Below are 16,360 nucleotides of genomic sequence, written 5' to 3' on the forward strand. Positions count from 1 at the left end.
CCCAGAGTCAGTAGCACAAACATCCACCATGTGCTAGCAGTATAGGCTGGTCAGTTTAGGCATAGGTCTTTAGTCAAGCTAACATAGTGTTGACCCACAGTGCAAGTATGTTTAACAGCTCTTAGTTAAATAAGATAGAGTTGTACTATTACAAGTGTTGGTAGCCTGTCTATGTTCCTGCTAAGGTAAACGCAGTCTCCACAGAGCCAGAGTACTCAACACATCATGGTACCAGTATGTGATGTTAGAGTTTAATAGACCTGCCTTCAAGTGATCTGCCTTCGACCAGCAATCAGCCATCCGGTAGTATGGACAGCGTCCACCCTCCCCCGCCGCTCCGCATCACCGGCAACCTCGGTGCGAACTGGAAAATCTTTAAACAACGATTCCAGCTATACCTCAAAGCTACAGACCTGGAAGCTGCTTCAAACGCCAGGAAGATTGCTCTCTTCCTTTCCACGGCCGTGGACCATGCCATCCATATCTTCAACTCTCTCAACCTACGCTGAAGGTGAAGACAAGTCCAAGTTCAAGACAGTCCTGCTCAAATCCGAAGACCGCACTGCGCAGGCGTGCACTACATACGACCGCACCGTGCATGCGCGGTGGCGTACCGAACATTCTGACGTCACAACGTGCGGCAACTGTGGCTCCGCCCACTTAAAGCGGCAATGTTCTGCAAAATCCCGACGCTGTCTCCAATGTGGCAAGCTTGGCCACTATGCAGCCCTATGCAGGTCTGCTCAACCTTCTATCTTTCGTCACTCCAACCAGCCATGCAGGGATGTCCGAACCATCCAGCCACCGGTCACCGATTCCGACTCCAATTTGATTCCGGACCTTGACACCGAAGACCCTAAAGCACCATTTCGGGTGGGCATCATCACCAAACACAAGATGCCCCAGTGTTGGTAACCTGTCTATGTTACTGCTAAGGTAAATGCAGTCTCCACAGATCCAGAGTACCCAACACATCAGTTGCCTCTCAAACATGTTGGGAATCACCGAGTGCCCCAAGATGAAGGAGTCATGTACACTTCCCGGGTATCGGGCGCAGTCGTGCATAATGGGCATCTGATGGTCTCAGACCAGCTGAATGTTCATGGAGTGGTATCTCTTCCTGTTTGTGTACAGTGGCCTGTTATGCGCCGGTGGCCGTAGGGTGACATGCATCTCATCGATCACCCCCTGGACCCGGGACATCTAGGTGATGGCAGCAAAGCCCACTGCCTCGGCATCCTGGTGGGCGCTATCCACAGCATACCGTATGTACCGGTCCCCCTGGGCATACAGGGCACCAGTGATGCACCTGTGCGGCGACGCCTGTGAAATCCCGGACGGGTCCCCACTCGGCGACTGAAACGACTCCGGCGCATAGAAGTTGAGGGCGATGGTCACCTTGACAGTTACCGGGAGTGGGTGACCTCCGCCATACCCCTGCATTGCCAGGTGTAGCATCATTTGGTAGATATGACTGACTGCCTCCCTGCTCATCCGTTGTCTCCGCCTGCATGCCCGGTCCGCCAGGCCCTCAAATGACATGTGTCGCCGGTACAAGCGAGGCCTCATTCGGCGGCCACTTGGCACCTCCTCCTCCTCATCCTGTTGGGCGGCCTGCCCTCCAGCCTGTGCAGCTAGCACCTGCCCCTCTACAGCCCGTTCCTCTGCTGCAGCCTCCGCCTCTTCTCTCAGCGGCCTCCGCTCATGCTGCCACAGGGCTTTATACAGAGATGCGGCCATCGCCATAATTGCCAGCATCGCAGGTTGATGTCCAAAAGCCATTATTTGGGGCAGGGGGCGCGGTGAAAGGCCAACATGTTAGCATGGCGCATACACCCGTGCCCAACCTGTACCATGGGCTACACAGTGGCCCTGGTTGGCACTGCAGGCCCCACCCACACAGGTCCACCACTGCTGCACCACGGCCCTGTTGATGCCGCCGCTCCTGGCGCCCGGGCACCGTTAGCTGGCACTGCCCTCACTGGGGGCTGCCGTCGGTGCGGCCCTGGGTGGCTGCCGGTTGGGTGGGCTGTTCAGGGGCGGGAGGGGGGGGGTCGCACCCATACGGCCGGTGTCACTGTGTAGAACCAGGGGCCGTGGTGGATGGCCGCTGTAATGGCGCAAGGTGTCTGGGCACCACCCCAGTCCTGTGGGGGGCACCTCGGCTGCTGGGCACACCCTCTCCCACCCCTCCTCCTTCCCCGGCCCTGGCAGAGCACCCCCCCCCCCGCCGCAGCCAGTGTCCAAGCCAGCAGCCCACAGTCACCCCACGTCATTTCCTACCTCCTCCCTCTCGCTCAGAAGCCAGGACGCCAGGATTTTTATTAGCACAAGAGAACCACACCATCGGGAACTCGGCCCATCCAAGGCGCTGAATCACGGAGGCCCCGGAGTATCGGGCGTCAGGCCCGCTAATGATACGCCTATTGTACTTTTAGGCCGTGCGCCGTATTTCCGCCATTTTGGGGGGGGGCCAGAGAATCCCAAATTGTCGTCAAACTGGCGTCTACCTCGATTTCGGCGTTGGAAGCTTTTCTCCGCCCTGTTGCTCTACTAAGATTGATTTCCTTCAGTTCTTCTCTCCCACTAAACCCTGCATTCCCCAACATTTCTGGTATTTATTTGTATCCTCCTTTGTGAAGACAGATATAAAGTATGTATTTAATTGCTCAGTAATTCCTCTGTTCCCCATTTTAAATTCCCGTGTTTCTGGCTGTAAGGGACCTACATTTGTCTTCACAATCTTTTTCTCTTCACACATCTATTGAAACTTTTACAGTTAGTTTCTTGAAATTTTTTAATAACCTTCATTGTCACAAGTCGGCTTACATTGCAATGAAGTTACTGTGAAAATCCCCTCGTCGCCACTTTCTGGCACCTGTTCGGGTACATAGAGGGAGAATTCAAAATGTCCAAATTGCCTAACAGCACGTCTTTCGGGACTAGTGGGAGGAAACCGGAGCACCTGGAGGAATCCCACGTCGACACGGGGAGAACGTGCAGACACCGCCGGGAATCGAACCTGGGACCCTGGTGCTGTGAGGCCACAGTGCTAACCACTGTGCTAATATGCTGCCCATGTTCCCCGTAAGCTTACTGTCATACTCTATTTTCCCCTTCTTAATCAATTCCTTGGTCCTGCTTTGCTGAATTCCAAACAGTTCCCAATCCTCAGGTCTGTTGGTTTTTTGGGGGCCAATCTGTATGCTTCTTCCTTGGATATATAGCTATCTCTGCTCCCCATTATTTGGCCACCTTTCCCATTTTACTTTTGCACTAGGCAGGAATAAAAAATAATTGCAGTTCCTCTATGCGCTCATTGAATGTTTGCCATTGTTTCTCCACCATCAACCCTTTACAAACGTTTCCCAGTCCATCAAAGAACAAAGAAAAATTACAGCACAGGAACAGGCCCCTCGGCCCTCCAAGCCTGCGCCGATCCAGATCCTCTATCTAAAACTGTCGCCTATTTTCTAAGGATCTGTATCCCTCTGCTCCTTGCCCATTCATGTATCTGTCTAGATACATCTTAAATGACGCTATCGTGCCCGCCTCTACCACCTCCACCGCCAATGCATTCCAGGCAAACACCACCCTCTGCGTAAAGTACTTTCCACGCATATCTCCTTTAAACTTTTCCCCTTTCAGCTTGAACTCGTACCCCTAGTAATTGAGTCCCCCACTCATGGAAAAAGCTTCTTTCTATCCACCTTGTCTATATTTCTCATGATTTTGTAGACCTCAATGAGGTCCCCCTTCAACCTTCGTCTTTCTAATGAAAATAATCCTAATCTACTCAACCTTTCTTCATAGCTGGCGCCCTCCATACCAGCCAACATCCTGGTGAACCTTCTCCAAAGCATCCACATCCTTTTGGCGACCAGAACTGTACGCAGTATTCGAAATGTGGCCGAACCAAAGTCTTATACAACTGTAACATTACCTGCTAACTCTTGTACTCAATACCTCTTCCGATGAAGGAAAGCATGCCGTATGCCTTCTTGACCACTCTATCGACCTGCGCAGCCATCATCAGGGTACAATGGACCTGAACACTCAGATCTCTCTGTACATCAATTTTTCCCAGGGCTTTTCCATTTACCGTATAGTTCGCTCTTGAATTGGATCGTCCAAAATGCATCACATCATAGATAATTCGTACCTCATACCATTGTAGTTTACTTTATTAAGATTTTGGATCCATTTCAGAATCAACTCGATCACTCTCTTTCTTGAAGAAAAATTATTTCATGTTATGGTCACTCATCCCCAAGGGCTCCCACGCAACTAGATTGTCAATGATTCCTTTCTCATTACACAATACCCAGTCTAGAACGGCCTATTCTCCAGTTGCTTCCTCATTTTATTGGTCCAGTGTTATGGGCCAGGGCTTAAAAACGCCAAAGTGTATTATGAAGCTCACCTGACCTGTAACTTTTATGTTGAATTTGGCTACGATGAGCCCAACAGCCTTCACTTCAGGTGTGATTCATCAGACTTCCTGGGAACATCGATTAAAACAAAGTTTATTATAAGAATGCAGTTAACATATTAAAAAAAATCAGCAAGAATTTGTTATCAATTATAAACATGAAAACAGTAATCTATATACATAACTCTTAATGAATCCCCCCTTAGCTGTTCCAATTCAATAACAAAATCCAATAAACCAAAACCCCTTTCAGGGGCGTGGCCCAGCACACTGTAATCTCACTTGATTGGGACTGGTCCTTTCCCTGAGATTCTGGTCCAGTTTCCAACCAGCCGTTTCAAAACTCCTTCTGGAAGGCAGCTCTATCTTTAAAGTTACCAAGGCCGTTAGCCACACCCAATGTGCTGTCAGTTCCCTGGAACAGCTTTAAACTAAAAACAGAGAAAACAGGGAAACTTCCTGCCATCCAAACGAACAAACCGAAAATGAAACCAAAACACTAAACCCCCTCTCACCTGACAGCCACAGCCCAACTCCACCCACAAATAACATCACTGAAGCTATGCTACAAGTCCTGTTGCAAAACAAAACCTTTCTTAAAGGGACATTCACATAACAAGAACAAAGAACAAAGAAATGTACAGCACAGGAACAGGCCCTTCGGCCCTCCAAGCCTGCGCTGACCATGCTGCCCGTCTAAACTACAATCTCCTACACTTCCGGGGTCCATATCCCTCTATTCTCATACTATTCATGTATTTGTCAAGATGCCCCTTAAACGTCACTATCGTCCCTGCTTCCACCACCTCCTCCGGCAGCGAGTTCCAGGCACCCACTACCCTCTGTAAAAAACTAGCCTCGTATATCTCCTCTAAACCTTGCCCCTCGCACCTTAAATCTATGCCCCCTAGTAATTAACCACTCTATCCTGGGAAAAAGCCTCTGACTATCCACTCTGTCTATGCCCCTCATAATTTTGTATACCTCTATCAGGTCTCCCCTCAACCTCCGTCGTTCCAGTGAGAACAAACCGAGTTTATTCAATCGCTCCTCATAGCTAATGCCCTCCATACCAGGCAACATCCTGGTAAATCTCTTCTGCACCCTCTCTAAAGCCTCCACATCCTTCTGGTAGTGTGACGACCAGAATTGAACACTATACTCCAAGTGTGGCCTAACTAAGGTTCTATACAGCTGCAGACAACCAGACAACCATCCCATATACAATCCGGGAATTCCTCCACTACAGTATTGTGACTAATTTGATTTGCCCAATCTATATACAGATTAAAGTCACCCATAAATACAGATGTTCGGTATCACACACACTCTTTGAAACTCAACACACGGAATAACACACACACACAAAATCACACACGCACACACACAGAATCACACACACAGAATCACACATCATACACACAGAGAAACACAGACACACAGAATCACAAACAACACACACAGAATCACACACACACTGTTAGATCTGAGCTTTGGTTAGTGTATCTTTCATGTCGCCTCACGAGATACACCACTCGTCAGATTATGAAACAGAGCTTTGTGTATGGAGTAAATTGCTTTTATTCAGTTTGAATGAGATATCTCGTGATCAGTATTTTTCATTTGCAATACAGAGCCTCTTTAAAGTTCGCTTTGTCCAAGCAAATACAGAGTCCTGAGTTGAATTCAATGCAAATCAAAGCTCGAATGGTTCTTTTAATTGAATACAGAATACAGAAAGTTGAAAATAAAATCAAAATAGCTGTTCAAAGCGACAGGGCAAAGAAGTAGCTATGGAGATTAAAGTAAGTGATTCTAGAATGAATTATTCAAACCGGCTCATATACTTAAAAGGTGACTGCTGTCATTAATGTCTCTCCCCTTTCTAGCTGTGATTGGGTTAAAGTTCTTTCAAAGTTATGTTATGAGCGAGGCGTTTTCAGAACCCCAAAATGTATCATGGAATTCAACCAACCTCTCCCTTGAATGTATTTGTTGCGTTTCCTAGCACACGGCTTATTCCCTAGGTGTGGGATTACAATTATGGACACGTGGGTTTTTAAACACAAAACACTGTTTATTCCATGAACTCAACGTAACATCTTAAATAAACATTGGATCTCTTAATACCCCTTACTTCAAAGATAACTCCGAAAATATTGCAACAGTAAATAATTCCTTAAAATGTTCCTTCAAACTTCCAAGAGACTTAACACCTTTAAACAAAATCACATCAGATTAAAGGTTTAATATTATGAGTTTAAATCACCCAAATGATCCAGAGATGGTCTTTCATGGCAGAGATCCAGCTCACTGCAAAACACAGACCCACACCCAGCTCTTTTCTAAACTTGCAGCTTTCTGGAAACACACAGACACACACACGCACACACTGTTTTTAAACTGCAACTAAAAACCTGCAAAATGGCTGACCTCAGCTGAGATCCACCCACTCTCTGCCATCACTGTTTTCTTAAAGGTACATTGCTTAAACATCCAGTTCTTAAAGGCACTCTCGCATGACAGTTAATTCAACTTGATATGTATTTGTCCATCAAATTTTAACATGAGGCGATTTGCAATATGCCTTTCTTATGAATCTTATCGGTTGCTATGAAAACCGTTTCTGGGAGTGTTGCCCAAAATCTTTGACTTGGGCAAATATGTCCTTGGTTTGTCTGTCTAGGTTTATATTTTGATTATTCTCATGGGAAACAGCCTCTCTCACTGTCTGGTGTGTTTTAACAATATATTACAAGAAGCCATTTTAAGTTTTGGGCTATTTATTCCTTTAATTAGTTATATACTAAAAAGATAGATTCTTTACAAAAAAAGGTAGATTCTATCAGTCCCCCCTTTTGATTAGTCATAAGATGAATCAAAAATGAAATAGAATCAAAGAAGGAAAGGAATAAATGCAATAGGACAGTGAAAGGCATAGAGAGAGAGACTCATTCACATTGCCTTTAATGGTTCACTTATTTGAGAACAGCCTTCAACAACAGAGTGGGAAAAGCCTTGCAAGCGTTACAAACATCTTAATAATTCAATAAAACAAATCAAATGATAATATTGTAAAATATTAATACATTAATAATTTAACTTAATACAACATTGATTAAAGAACCTAGTAAAAATTGAAAAATTGCTTAAAACATTGATATACTGATTAAAAATTGATTACATGATTAAAATTGATTACATGATTACATAATTGAGTAATAAAAGGTTAATAATAATTATTTCATGTTGGCAAATAAAATGATTATACAGTAAAATAACGGAAGTTGAGTATATGATTTAGTAATAATTGGTATATGATTCAAAATTGATTATATAATTCAGTAATGAAATTATTAATAATAATTGATTAATACATGATTAAAATGCAGTAATAATGCAGTAAATAATAGTTCAACAGAAACTTTCCATTCCAAAGTTATTGGGTGGTAGTGTACTGGGTGTGGACTGAACCACTTGAATCCTTTGGGCATTACGGGCTGCCATGCATTGGCATGCACACCTGATGAGCACGATGATTACATAAAGGATAAATCCAATAACGCAAAAGAAGAAAGTTCCCTGGATAACGGACCTTCCAGTGCTACCTAACCATCCAAAGAGTCAACCCCAAGTAGTGGAATCAGAGGGGTGTTCAAGTTTCTTAACTTTGTTTTGGATGTGTATTGCCAAGTCTTTGACTTGGTCTGAGTTATTTGGAAAAATGTACCATTCAGCGGTTTCTGAAATATTAAAAGGAATGGGTATAAAAGGGATGCCTCCTTCTAAGTGGGTAGGAACGACACGTAGAGTCACACACATACAGAATCACACATAACATACACAGAATCACACAACATACACACAGAAACAAAGACATACAGAATTACAAAGACACACACACAATGACACACAAAATCACACGTAGAATCACACACATACAGAATCACACACAACACACACACAGAATCACACACAACACGCACACAGAATGACACAACATACACGTAGAAACACAGACTCACAGAATTACAAACACACACACACGCACAGAATGACACAAAATCACACACACACAGAATCACACACAACACACTTACAGAATCACACACAACACACACACAGAATCACACAACATACACACAGAAACACAGATAGACAGAATCACACAAACACATACACAAAATCACACACAGGGTTAGAAGGCTGGTAACAGACAAAGCCCATGAGGAATATAAGGAGATTAGAAAGGAAATTGAGCAAGGAGTTCGGAGGGCTAAAAGGGGTCATGAAAAATTATTGGCATACATGATTAAGAAAATGCCTTTGCTTTTTATACATATATAAAGAGCAAGAGGGTGGATAGTTGGAATTAATGGGTCTAGTTGGGTCTTTTTCTGATTGGCAGGCAGTGACTAGTGGGGTACCGCAGGGATCTGTGTCAGGACCCCAACTGTTCGCACTATATATTAATGATTTGGACGAGGGAACTAAATGTATTATCTCCAAATTTGCAGGTGGTACAAAATTGGGTGGGAGGGTGAACTGTGAGGAAGATGCAGAGATGTTTCAGCGGGATTTGGACAGGCTGAGTGAGTGGGCACATGCATGGCAGATGCAGTATAATGTGGATAAATGTGAGGTTATCCACTTCGGTAGAAATAATAGGAAGGCAGATTATTATTTGAATGGGTGTAAATTGAGAGAGGTGGATACTGAGCGAGACTTTGGTGTCTCGTGCATCAGTCACTGAAAGTAAGCGTGCAGGTACAGCCGGCAGTAAAGAAGGCAAATGGTACGTTGGCCTTCATAGCGAGAGGTTTAGAGTCTAGGAATAGAGATGATTTACTGCAATTGTATAGGGCCTTGGTGAGGCCACACCTGGAGTATTGTGTGCGGTTTTGATGTCCTTACCTGAGGAAGGATGTTCTTGCTATGGAGGGAGAGCAGCAAAGGTTTACCAGGCTGATTCCTGGGATGGCGGGACTGTCATATGACGAGAGACTAAATTGGTTAGGATTATATTCATTGGCGGTTAGAAGAGTGAGAGGGAATCTCATAGAAACTTATAAAATTCTAACAGGACTAGACAGTAGATTCAGAAAGAATGTTCCCGATGGTGGGGGAGTCCAGAACCAGGGGGTCATAGTTTGAGGGTCAGGGGTAAACCTTTTAGGACTGAGGTGAGGAGAAATTTCTTCACCCAGAGAGTGGTGAATCTGTGGAATTCACTACCACAGAAAATAGTTGAGGCCAAAACATTGTGTAATTTCAATAAGGAATTAGATACAGCTCTTGGGGCTAAAGGGATATGGGGGAGAAGGCGGGATCAGGGTATTGAACTTGACGATGAGCCATGATCATAATGAATGGGGGAGCAGGCTCAAGGGGCCGAAAGGCCTCCTTCTGCTCCTATTTTCTATGTATGTTTCAATTCCCGTACCGGCTGAGGTTATTCATGAAGGACCACACCACCTACTCAACCTCGGTCCTCGCCTGAGGTGTGGTGACCCTCAGGTTAAATCACCACCAGTCAGCTCTCCCCCCTCAAAGGGGAAAGCAGCCTATAGTCATCTGGGATCATGGCCACTTCACCTTTTTTACTTACCTCTCTATTTCCAGATCGGTGTGTGTTCTTCTCACATCGTGGATGATGGACAGGCATCCCTGATTGAAGTTTTAAAAGTAGCTGCTTCAGAGAGAGGCAAAGGAGCTGCACGGCTGACTTACAGACAACTTATTGGTCTTGTAAGAGCGAGGTATCCGGAGGTGAAGAAGCAAAGTTTTATCACAGATCACAAGCTTGACAGAGGACTTTGTGTATTAGGCAAACAGGTACAATTTGCATCCATTTATACTCTCACACCAGCTGCGATTCACTGGGTAGCATTCTTGTCCCTGAGCTGTAAGGTTCTGGTTTCGAGGTGCTACCAGAGCTGGGGCATAAAAAAGAAAGCTGACATTCGCAGTGCAGTACGGAGGGAGTGCTGCACTGTCAGAGGATCAGTACTGAGGGAGTGCCGGACTGTCAGAGGGTCAGTACTGAGGGAGTGCTGCACTGTTGGAGGGTCAGTACTGAGGGAGTGCTACACTGTCAGAGGATCAGTACTGAGGGAGTGCCGTACTGTCAGAGGATCAGTACTGAGGGAGTGCCGCACTGTCAGAGGATCAGTACTGAGGGAGTGCTGCACTGTCAGAGGGTCAGTACTGAGGGAGTGCTGCACTGTCAGAGGGTCAGTACTGAGGGAGTGCCGCACTGTCAGAGGGTCAGTACTGAGGGAGTGCCGCACTGTCAGAGGGTCTGTACTGAGGGAGTGCCGCACTGTCAGAGGGTCAGTACTGAGGGAGTGCCGCACTGTCAGAGGATCAGTACTGAGGGAGTGCCGCACTGTCAGAGGTTCAGTACTGAGGGAGTGCTGCACTGTCAGAGGTTCAGTACTGAGGGAGTGCTGCACTGTCAGAGGGTCAGTACTGAGGGAGTGCTGCACTGTCAGAGGGTCACTACAGAGCGAGTGCCGCACTGTCAGAGGGTCAGTACTGAGGGAGTGCCGCACTGTCAGAGGATTAGTACTGAGGGAGCGCTGCACTGTCGGAGGGTCAGTACTGAGGGAGTGCTGCACTGTCAGAGGGTCAGTACTGAGGGAGTGCTGCACTGTCAGAGGTTCAGTACTGAGGGAGTGCTGCACTGTCAGAAGGTCAGTACTGAGGGAGTGCTGCACTGTCAGAGGGTCAGTACTGAGGGAGTGCTGCACTGTCAGAGGTTCAGTACTGAGGGAGTGCTGCACTGTCAGAAGGTCAGTACTGAGGGAGTGCCGCACTGTCAGAGGATTAGTACTGAGGGAGCGCTGCACTGTGGGAGGGTCAGTACTGAGGGAGTGCCGCACTGTCAGAGGGTCTGTACTGAGGGAGTGCCGCACTGTCAGAGGGTCAGTACTGAGGGAGTGCCGCACTGTCAGAGGATCAGTACTGAGGGAGTGCTGCACTGTCAGAGGGTCAGTACTGAGGGAGTGCTGCACTGTCAGAGGTTCAGTACTGAGGGAGTGCTGCACTGTCAGAAGGTCAGTACTGAGGGAGTGCCGCACTGTCAGAGGATTAGTACTGAGGGAGCGCTGCACTGTCAGAGTGTCAGTACTGAGGGAGTGCCGCACTGTCAGAGGGTCAGTACTGAGGGAGTGCCACACTGTAAGAGGGTCAGTACTGAGGGAGTGCCGCACTGTCAGAGGGTCAGTACTGAGGGAGTGCCGCACTGTCAGAGGTTCAGTACTGAGGGAGTGCCACACTGTCAGAGGGTCAGTACTGAGGGAGTGCTGCACTGTCAGAGGGTCAGTACTGAGGGAGTGCCGCACTGTCAGAGGTTCAGTACTGAGGGAGTGCTGCACTGTCAGAGGTTCAGTACTGAGGGAGTGCTGCACTGTCAGAGGGTCAGTACAGAGGGAGTGCTGCACTGTCAGAGGGTCACTACAGAGCGAGTGCCGCACTGTCAGAGGGTCAGTACTGAGGGAGTGCTGCACTGTCAGAGGGTCAGTACTGAGGGAGTGCTACACTGTCAGAGGGTCAGTACTGAGGGAGTGCTGCACTGTCAGAGGGTCAGTACTGAGGGAGTGCCACACTGTCAGAGGGTCAGTACTGAGGGAGTGCTGCACTGTCAGAGGGTCAGTACTGAGGGAGTGCTGCACTGTCAGAAGGTCTGGACTGAGGGAGTGCTGCACTGTCAGAGGGTCAGTACTGAGGGAGTGCTGTACTGTCAGAGGGTCAGTACTGAGGGAGTGCTGCACTGTCAGAGGATCAGTACTGAGGGAGTGCTGCACTGTCAGAGGGTCAGTACTGAGGGAGTGCCGCACTGTCAGAGGTTCAGTACTGAGGGAGTGCTGCACTGTCAGAGGTTCAGTACTCAGGGAGTGCTGCACTGTCAGAGGGTCAGTACTGAGGGAGTGCTGCACTGTCAGAGGGTCACTACAGAGCGAGTGCCGCACTGTCAGAGGGTCAGTACTGAGGGAGTGCTGCACTGTCAGAGGGTCAGTACTGAGGGAGTGCTACACTGTCAGAGGGTCAGTACTGAGGGAGTGCTGCACTGTCAGAGGGTCAGTACTGAGGGAGTGCCACACTGTCAGAGGGTCAGTACTGAGGGAGTGCTGCACTGTCAGAGGGTCAGTACTGAGGGAGTGCTGCACTGTCAGAAGGTCTGGACTGAGGGAGTGCTGCACTGTCAGAGGGTCAGTACTGAGGGAGTGCTGTACTGTCAGAGGGTCAGTACTGAGGGAGTGCTGCACTGTCAGAGGATCAGTACTGAGGGAGTGCTGCACTGTCAGAAGGTCAGTACTGAGGGAGTGCTGCACTGTCAGAGGGTCAGTACTGAGGGAGTGCTGCACTGTCAGAGGGTCAGTACTGAGGGAGTGCTGCACTGTCAGAGGGTCAGTACTGAGGGAGTGCTGCTCTGTCAGAGGGTCACTACAGAGCGAGTGCCGCACTGTCAGAGGGTCAGTACTGAGGGAGTGCTGCACTGTCAGAGGGTCAGTACTGAGGGAGTGCTGTACTGTCAGAGGGTCAGTACTGAGGGAGTGCTGCACTGTCAGAGGATTAGTACTGAGGGAGTGCTGCACTGTCAGAAGGTCAGTACTGAGGGAGTGCTGCACTGTCAGAGGGTCATTACTGAGGGAGTGCTGCACTGTCAGAGGGTCAGTACTGAGGGAGTGCTGCACTGTCAGAGGGTCAGTACTGAGGGAGTGCTGCTCTGTCAGAGGGTCACTACAGAGCGAGTGCCGCACTGTCAGAGGGTCAGTACTGAGGGAGTGCTGCACTGTCAGAGGGTCAGTACTGAGAGAGTGCTGCACTGTCAGAGGGTCAGTACTGAGGGAGTGCTGCACTGTCAGGGTGTCAGTACTGAGGCAGTGCCGCACTGTCAGAGGGTCAGTACTGAGGGAGTGCCGCACTGTCAGGGTGTCAGTACTGAGGGAGTGCTGCACTGTCAGAGGGTCAGTACTGAGGGAGAGCTGCACTGCCAGAGGGTCAGTACTGAGGGAGTGCTGCACTGTCAGAGGGTCAGTACTGAGGGAGAGCTGCACTGCCAGAGGGTCAGTACTGAGGGAGTGCTGCACTGTCAGAGAGTCAGTACTGAGGGAGTGCTGCACTGTCAGAAGGTCAGTACTGAGGGAGTGTTGCACTGTCAGAGGGTCAGTACTGAGGGAGTGCTGCACTGTCAGAGGGTCAGTACTGAGGGAGTGCTGCACTGTCAGAGAGTCAGTACTGAGGGAGTACTGCACTGTCAGAGGGTCAGTACTGAGGGAGTGCCGCACTGTCAGGGTGTCAGTACTGAGGGAGTGCTGCACTGTCAGAGGGTCAGTACTGAGGGAGTGCTGCACTGTCAGAGGGTCAGTACTGAGGGAGTGCTGCACTGTCAGAGAGTCAGTACTGAGGGAGTGCTGCACTGTCAGAGAGTCAGTACTGAGGGAGTGCTGCACTGTCAGAGGGTCAGTACTGAGGGAGTGCCGCACTGTCAGGGTGTCAGTACTGAGGGAGTGCTGCACTGTCAGAGGGTCAGTACTGAGGGAGTGCTGCACTGTCAGAGGGTCAGTACTGAGGGAGTGCTGCACTGTCAGAGGGTCAGTACTGAGGGAGTGCCGCACTGTCAGGGTGTCAGTACTGAGGGAGTGTTGCACTGTCAGAGGGTCAGTACTGAGGGAGTGCCGCACTGTCAGAGGGTCAGTACTGAGGGAGTGCGGCACTGTCAGAGGGTCAGTACTGAGGGAGTGCCGAACTATCGAGGGTCAGTACTGAGGGAGTGTTGCACTGTCAGAGGGTCAGTACTGAGGGAGTGCCGCACTGTCAGGGTGTCAGTACTGAGGGAGTGTTGCACTGTCAGAGGGTCAGTACTGAGGGAGTGCCGCACTGTCAGAGGGTCAGTACTGAGGGAGTGCCGCACTATCGAGGGTCAGTACTGAGGGAGTGCTGCACTGTCAGGGTGTCAGTACTGAGGGAGTGCTGCACTGCCAGAGGTCAGTACTGAGGGAGTGCCGCACTGTCAGAGGGTCAGTACTGAGGGAATGCTGCACTGTCAGAGGGTCAGTACTGAGGGAGTGTTGCACTGTCAGAGGGTCAGCACTGAGGGAGTGCTGCACTGTCAGAGGGTCAGTACTGACGGAGTGCCGCACTGTCAGAGGGTCAGTACTGAGGGAGTACTGCACTGTCAGAGGGTCAGTACTGAGGGAGTGCTGCAATGTCAGAGGGTCATTACTGAAGGAGTGCCGCAATGTCAGAGGGTCAGGACTGAGGGAGTGCCGCAATATCAGAGGTTCAGTACTGAGGGAGTGCTGCACTGTCAGAGGGTCAGTACGGAGGGAGTGCCGCACTGTCAGTGATGCTGTCCTTTTGGCTGATGCCCCAAGTGTCTGATTGGTTGATCAGACGCTGGAACCCATGTCAGATCTGACCTCCACCAGCCCCCCCCCCCGGCTCGACCACCCTTACCCCTGATGTGACCCGACTGCCCCTGCCCCCGCTCCGACCAGGTCTACCCCTCGCGGTGTGTCCAAGTCCGCACTCGCCCCCTCCCGGCCTGAAGGCCAACCCTCCCAGACAGCCTTCGCCAGGATTGAGGCCCCTCCTTCCTGGACTGAGGTCTCTCCCTCCTGGACTGAACCAACCCCCGGGCTACCCCCCTTCCTCTTCCCCATCGTGGACTGACCGATCCGGCCCAATCCCCCCCAAATTCCCTTAACGTATATTTATCCGGTCTCTGTAAATTGTCCCTTTAAACCTCCCTCTTTATGGCAGCTGATCTGTAAAAAGGGGGAGTGACTGACCTCTCTACGCCCCAGTTACTCCACGATGATGCCGTCGGGGGTGGTCTTCGCTGCTCCTCTCTCACCCAGCCTGAGTGAGGAGGGTTGGGCGAGAGAGCAGCATAGTAATTACAGCGTAGCTCAGTCTGGCGAGAGTGGCAATCTGACGGAGATCGTGTAAGGGACAATGTTTCATCCTCATTCCACATTTTCCTCACTGACCCTTTTCCCGGTTTCTTTTGTCCCCAGTCGTTGATTTCTCTACGATTTTCATCAATAAATGTCCCCACTCTGATAAGTGAGGTGATCAGTAACATGAAGAAACGTGGGGATGGATATTACGAACCGATTCCTCTCCAGCCGGACGATGTGCGGTCGATATTCCTGAACAGAACCGCAATCGACACGGTGTTGCCGGGCGGGCGAATCATTGTGAATGGATCCGTGTTCAAACCGCTGGAGAGTAACCTGGATATTTTACTGAAGCGAGATATCGTCTGGAGAGCTGATCGAAAGAATAACACACGGGCTGTGAGTTTGGGCTCAGCTCCCTACAGAGATCCCATGGGGGACTGTATTTTTAGGATCAACATGTTTGGGGAAGATTTATCAGCTGTGAAAAGTGTCTTCCTTGCTCAGCTACAAAGCCTGCCTCCTTTACAAGACAATGTAATCTGTCTCCTGTCTGTAAATCCATCACTGTCCCCACAGATGTGGGAATTCTGTATCAATGAAATGGGGCTTGAGAAAGGGAAGCAATACTGGAATGATGAGATTATAGTGGAGGAAGATATTTTGCAAAACTTTTATTGATGATAATGAACAGATTCTTTATCCCTGCCTTACCAATAAAACAAATTCTGCTCCAAATCCTTGTCTTCTTCTGCCATTTTCCTACATCCTTGCTCTTTTCTCCTCTTCCCGTTATTTTGCGACCTGTAGTCCACAGAAGTAAAACATCACAGATGTCGTAAATCTAAAATAAATGCTGGAAATCACCAGGCAGCATCTGTGGAGAGAGAAATCGAGTGAACGTCTGTGGTTATTTGTGGCGATTGTCCACTTCAGGGCAACACAGCAGAGTAAGGGTAACCTGGCTTGGGGGACCAATTGAAACGCAGAGTGGTTAATCACCCCAGGTGTAAAAATC

At 48.9% G+C, this 16,360-nt stretch overlaps 1 protein-coding gene across 1 annotated transcript in view; it reads left to right on the plus strand.

Moving 5' to 3' along the window:
* The window catches only part of LOC140404573 (histidine N-acetyltransferase-like), a 39,060-nt gene extending 23,037 nt beyond the window's left edge, over positions 1-16,023 (plus strand). Inside the window, exons 3-4 of the mRNA XM_072493175.1 lie at positions 10,055-10,267; positions 15,460-16,023. Coding sequence (XP_072349276.1) covers positions 10,055-10,267; positions 15,460-16,023 — 777 coding nt within the window. The remainder of the gene's footprint in view (positions 1-10,054; positions 10,268-15,459) is intronic.
* Positions 16,024-16,360: the final 337 nt, after the last annotated feature.

Source organism: Scyliorhinus torazame, chromosome 31 (assembly GCF_047496885.1).
Source record: "Scyliorhinus torazame isolate Kashiwa2021f chromosome 31, sScyTor2.1, whole genome shotgun sequence".
In the NCBI taxonomy this organism is placed as follows: domain Eukaryota; kingdom Metazoa; phylum Chordata; class Chondrichthyes; order Carcharhiniformes; family Scyliorhinidae; genus Scyliorhinus; species Scyliorhinus torazame.